The sequence below is a fragment of the Elephantulus edwardii genome, unplaced genomic scaffold, assembly GCF_000299155.1.
Source record: "Elephantulus edwardii isolate Elephantulus edwardi_28Jun2011 unplaced genomic scaffold, EleEdw1.0 scaffold00166, whole genome shotgun sequence".
Taxonomy (NCBI): Eukaryota; Metazoa; Chordata; class Mammalia; order Macroscelidea; family Macroscelididae; genus Elephantulus; species Elephantulus edwardii.
In genome coordinates, this window is record NW_006399916.1 from 7,532,858 (window position 1) to 7,538,709 (window position 5,852).

A 5,852-nucleotide genomic window follows, 5' to 3' on the forward strand; every position below is an offset into this window, starting at 1 on the left:
GATCAATCTCCGATTATAAAAGTTGGTAAAAATCTTCTATCTCCTCAGGTACACATTAGGTCCAGATTATAAAAATGAGTGTCATCATGGATTTGAAACACCACCTAGGAAAAGCGAAAGGAATTCCAAACAGCAGAATCTTAACAGGGTCACTTGACTCTTAAGCCTTAAAATTGGTTTTGCCTCCTAACACCGTCCTTATTACAATTCTAGCTTCAAAACAGTAAAGGATTAAAAGTTATCACTCACAGGACTAAAAGTTACCATTCATAATGCTTACTCAACACAGTGACCCAGCTGTAGGAGACACAATGTGGACAGGAACAAACACCCACTTCAACAGAGAATCGATGCATCACAATTCCACACAATGCAACACCTTAGAGTCAGAAGTGACTCGTAGCTGACCCTCAAGCAGGTTTTCTGGGGCTGTATATCGCAGGGGAGGAGACTGTCCATCTCTCTCCAGTAAAGCAGTTGGTGGATTAGTTTCACTCCTTGGGGTTAGCAGCACAACTCCCCACTCACCGGGCCAACAGAGCTCCCTCAAGTTAGCACAAACACCCCAGAAGGAAAGGGACTGGGCAAGGGGCAGCAATCTACCATCCAGGGTGAGGTACAAGAAACAAATAGCACTGTCAGAAGGGTGCTAGCACAGGCACACGCATTCTGGGGGGTGAGCGAACAGGTCTGTCCTGTTTAGCTACATTTAACACCAATGAAACTATCACAGACAGACACAGCAGCTTCTATCTCTGCTCATGTCAGGGCAAACTTCAGTTGGTTTCCTTCAGTGCAGATTTTGGAAGACAACTGTTTTAAATCTTCTCCATGGGCAGCTAAGGGCGATACTCCTTGCCAAATAACTAGCAAGCACCCAGATTGGTTTAACCTGAGAAGGGACAAGAGGTGAGAGGTGGGGGTCAAGGAAGTAACCGATGTTTATTCACCTGTGAAGGCCTGGATGGCGGGGAGGGGTATGAGAGGCAAACAGTTCGTTCATGGTTACCCCAAGGCCAGATTTCAGGTTCCCCACTTAACTCTGTGCCTAGTGCATGCCTGCGTGCACCAGGATGGGCTGCTTCGGGATTCGATCTCACAGATGAGGGTAAAGGACACTATAGACACTCTTTGGAGGTGTCTGGGGAATCTCCAGGCAGGCGCATGTACGCGCCCCGCCAACCTCGGCTGGAACTTCCGTCTCCACCGGTTTATCTGGGCCACATTCTGATTCACCTCCACCGGGGGCGGCGATCAGCGAGCGTCTCAAAGTTTCCGACAAGAATTGTTCCCCAAAGTTGAAAGATCAAGGATGCCCCATTTTGTCGAATCATAGGAAGGTAATGCTCACGCTCCTCTCACACTCTCCCCACCCTAACCAGAAACAGGATTGCCCTGTGGATGCAGCGGTCACCGGGCTAAGAGGACAGGGGCTCCGCTCAGCTTCTCCACAAAACCTCCCCCAAGGCCTAACACAATCCCAAACAGTTCTGAACCACAAAAGCGAAAGCAAGGTGACCCGCGACGGCGGCGGGGATTCGGCCACCGGGCCTCTCTGCTAAGGACGGTGAGGTCGGGCGGAAGCGGAGTGCGGGCGGTCACCCTGGCCCTCCACGGCTGATCAGGATGCACCGACTCGCCCTGAGATGAAATACATAATCCCTGGAACCACCCCTTCCTGAGCGAAAGGCTGGGGGATCCATTCCCAAGAGTTCCTTCCGGGCCGGACCACGCAAGTGACAGCAAGAGGACACTCGGCCCGCGCGCGGATCCGCTGTGAGCCCTCCCCACGCCGCCGGGCAGGGGACACTCGAGACGGCCGGGTGGAGGGGATCTGCGCGGGAGGGGATCTGGGGCCGCCTACCTGTGGTGGAGAGCACGGTGCTGGCGAAGAAGAGCGAGGAGCTGAAGTCCCAGTTCCAGTTGCCCGAGGTGTTGCGGAGCACGGACACGCCATAGCTGCTGGCCTCCAGCACGCGCGCCAGGAAGCGCTCGAGCCGCTCCTCGCTCAGGCACTCGTGCTCGGCCAGGAAGCGCCGTTTGGCCTTGTTCAGCTCCTGGCGCAGCACGTCCTCGTTGGGCAGCTCCACTGACGAGAAGACCACGGCGCCGAACACCAGGTAGAGCAGGTAGCCGGCCACCAGGAAGCCGAAGAACCAGGCCGAGCGGTGCCGCTCCACCAGCGGCGCGCACGAGGGCCCCGCGAGCGACTGCAGCATCTTCCCGCCGCGCGCGCCCGGGCCCCGCGCCCCACGCGCGCGCTTTGCACTCTGCTCCGCACCACGCTCGGCACCCGGGTCCCCAGCGGCCGGCCTGCCCCCCGGCACCGCCCCTGGCGCCGCGCCCCGCCCCCAGGGTCCGCCCCCGGGCCCTCCGGGTGCCCCCTCCGCCCCTTGCTCGCTCTCGCCCGCGCCCTGTTGCTGCTGCGGGGGGCTCTCGGCTCTCTGCCCCCGCCGGGATCTCTTCTTTCTCCTTTTCCTGCTTCCTTGTGGTAAAACCAGCCCGGAGGAGGCGGTGCTGGTGTCCTCCTCCGGCTCAGGTAACCCGAGAGCCAGAGCGCGCGGGGCCAAGTTGGCCAGGTTGCTGGATTGGGTGGAGGAGAGGCCCTGAGAGTACACGCGCCGAGCTGATCGCCCCGGCCTGCCTTGTGGACCCAGGTGTCCTGGTCTCCGATCCGGCCACTGCGGGGCGCGCGCGTCGTCTTCCCGCTGTGGGGACACCCGACGGGGCGCGGGCCCAGAGCTGACAACGTGTGTCGGGTGCGTACGGGAGGTGGGGTGACCTCTGCAAAGGTTCTGGCGAGCCCCTGGCCTCCTTCTGAGCCTCCACCTGTTCCTCCCTAACCGGAGCCCAGTAGATAGTCCTGTTCATCCAAACACCTCCTTTCCCGCTGGCTTAACCCCCGTGCCATTGTGACGGTGACAACTTTAGAATCTAGAACTGGAAGGTACCCTCCACGCCACCTCCCACGGACACTCTGTTTATCAGGAAGAAACCAAGGGAGACGGAAGTTCGGGAAAGGCCTTACTTCTAACCTTTAATTCTTTAAAATGTGGTCTTTTATAGTGAAATGAGATCCGGTGGGTGTGCCGGAGACCAGCAGCTCCTGCGCGTTACCTAGTGGGTGTGTGCTTGGTAGTTGTTGATGTGCAGTAGACTAGCTCCCCACTCTCACAGCTCTTACAGAGTGGTACCCCAGCCCTGTGATTGAGCCCTTTGTGGAAGGTACTTTTGGATACATTTCACTGGGTGCCTTTTTTCCGAGGATGGCACAGCATAGGTTATATGTTATAGGTCCAGTGGGCATAAGGTCTCTGAGTCTAGTCAGCGTGAAGGCCCATAACAACTACCACCAAGAATGATGTCCCTTTGCGTGGACTGGTCATTCCTGAAAACAAGGCCAAAGTGAGAGCCACAGGTCTTGGCATGCTTCCTTCTAGGGAACATTTGAGCTGTACTTCTCCGATTTGCTTGCTCTTGTGGCAGCTCCTGGTATGTTGGAGATTCTTTGCCAACACCGTAATTCAAAAACATCTGTTCCTCCGGGGTTTGAATGCATATGAGACTCTTGAAACTACCACAGGAAGAAAGCAGTAGAAAACATCTCTTCAATATTATCTTCAAGGGAGGCGTTTCCTTTAATTCCAGATAGGCAATTGAAAAAGGGGTCCTTTCACTCTGGAACTCTTAGTCCTCTGGGCTTCTTCTTAGGTGCCATCAAGTGGACTTGAACTCATAGTGACCCTGTGAACGACAGATGTGAACCTTGTCCTATCCTGCACCATCCTCACTGTCTCCACCATGCTCAAGCCCACTGTTACAGTCACACTGTCATGCTTGAGCCCATTTTCAGTCCATCTCACTGAAGGCCTTTCTGTCTTTCTCTGACCCTCCAACTTTCCCTGCATGATGTCCTTTACCAAGGACTGACCCCTCCTGACAACATGCTCAGAGGATGTGAGACCTACCTTCACAATCCTTGCCTCTAAGGAGCACCTGGTTGATACCTCCAAAACATTTGTTCTCTTGGCAGTCCATGGAATATTCAGTACCTTTGCAAACTCAATAATTCAAGGGCATTAGGTTTTTTTGTCTTCTTTATTTGTTGTCCCAACTTTCAAATGCGTAGGAAGCAATTGAAAATTCCATAGCTTGGAGTAGGCACACCGTATACTTTAGTTTAAACTTTAACTCCTTAGCACTTTAAAGAAGCCTTGGCAACAGATTTTCCCAATTCTACATGTCTTTCTGTACTCCATCAGCTACCCTCTTACTCTTTAATGATTTGTTATGTCTTTCTGCAGCTGTTTGTGGGCCAACAGATTGTCCCAAGTCTCTACTCTCCTCCATTGTCTTTGCAATGTGTGCTTGGTGAGCCTTGCCTCCCCAACCCTTCCATCTTGTTCCTGACCTGTTTTACACATTGAGAGACCTCGTTATTCCTAAAGCCATCTCCTCCTGCTGCCAGTGTGCCTTTCCTCCCTGTCCATTCACAGGCCTCACCTACTCTCCCTGTCTCCATCCCTTTGCTCATGTGGATCCTTCTACTCCATCCATCACATACTACCCATCCTTCAGGACCTGGATCACACAGCAGATCTCCAGGGAACCTCTTTTGTCCATTCGGATGTATTCTTTTTCTCTTCCCAAACCATAGATGCTTTGAATGTTACATTTTTTTGAATGCTTGTGAATAACAACTGCAAGTATATGGCCAGATTTTCATCAGACACTTAAATACATACACATAGCATCTCATTGAAATGAGACAAGGGTCTAGCTTGTTGAGGGTCTTCCTCTCATTTGCTCTTCCTCTGCCTTTCCAAGCATGATGTCCTTCTCCAAGCAATAGCCCTCCTGACACATGCCCAAAGTACATGAGATGAAGCTTCACCAGCCTTTCCTGCAAGGAGCACTCTGCACTTTCTCCAAGACATATCTGTTTGTTCTTTTGGCCACCCATGGGATTATGTGTAGGAATTGTTGAAAATCTATTTGTAAATTTTCATTCAAAGCACGATAAATAGTTAAATGTAAATTCTTTGATACTATCCCATCGTAAAATATTGTTTCTATTATCCTTGAAATAGCCGAATGACTGCTTCAATCAAGCAAGTATAGCAGAAATGACCCTGTAACTTTACAGGGCTAGATTATGAGGGCCTAGCAGCTTCCCACCTTGTTAACTGGAACATTCTAAGAGTCCTAGGATGCTAAAGAAGATTGCTAAAAATACAACAATTCCACTACTGGTTATAAATCCCAGAGAAAAGAGAGCTGCCATTCAAACAGATATAAATGTATACATCCTCATGTTCATAGCAGCATTATTTAACATAGCAAAAAGTGGAAACAACACACTGAGTCATCAATGGATGAAACTATAGTACATTCACACAGTGAAGTGCTGTGTGACACTAAAAGACAGTGAAGAATTTATGGAGCTCTGGTGGCCCAGTGGCAAGAAGCTGCACTGCAGTCCCAGAGGGGAGCAGTTCAAATCTACCAGATGTTGTGCTGGAGAAGGAGGGGTAATCTCCTCCTGTACCAGTCAGATCCAATTTGACGGTACACACACACAAAATAATAAAATTAAATTTTTTTTAAAAAAAAGATAAGAATTTATCAAACAATGCATAACATGAGTGTTAAGGACATTATTATGCTAAGCAAAAGAAATCACAGCAGGGCTATTTTGCTATAAACCACTAATAAAAAATTAAGGAAAGATTCACAAACTGCAGTGTTAGGGACTTATTGTTCAGAATGGCTTTCTTAGCCATTGACTTTGATGTTGCCATGTGGATGGGTGAGAATATGCAGCTAGGGTGTGTTTATTCACAAGGGAATTT

The 5,852-nt window shown here is 50.8% G+C and overlaps 1 protein-coding gene across 1 annotated transcript in view; it reads right to left on the reverse strand.

Moving 5' to 3' along the window:
- The window catches only part of KCNK1 (potassium channel, subfamily K, member 1), a 67,145-nt gene extending 64,926 nt beyond the window's left edge, over positions 1-2,219 (reverse strand). Inside the window, exon 1 of the mRNA XM_006895384.1 lies at positions 1,865-2,219. Coding sequence (XP_006895446.1) covers positions 1,865-2,219 — 355 coding nt within the window. The remainder of the gene's footprint in view (positions 1-1,864) is intronic.
- Between the last annotated feature and the right edge of the window lie 3,633 nt (positions 2,220-5,852).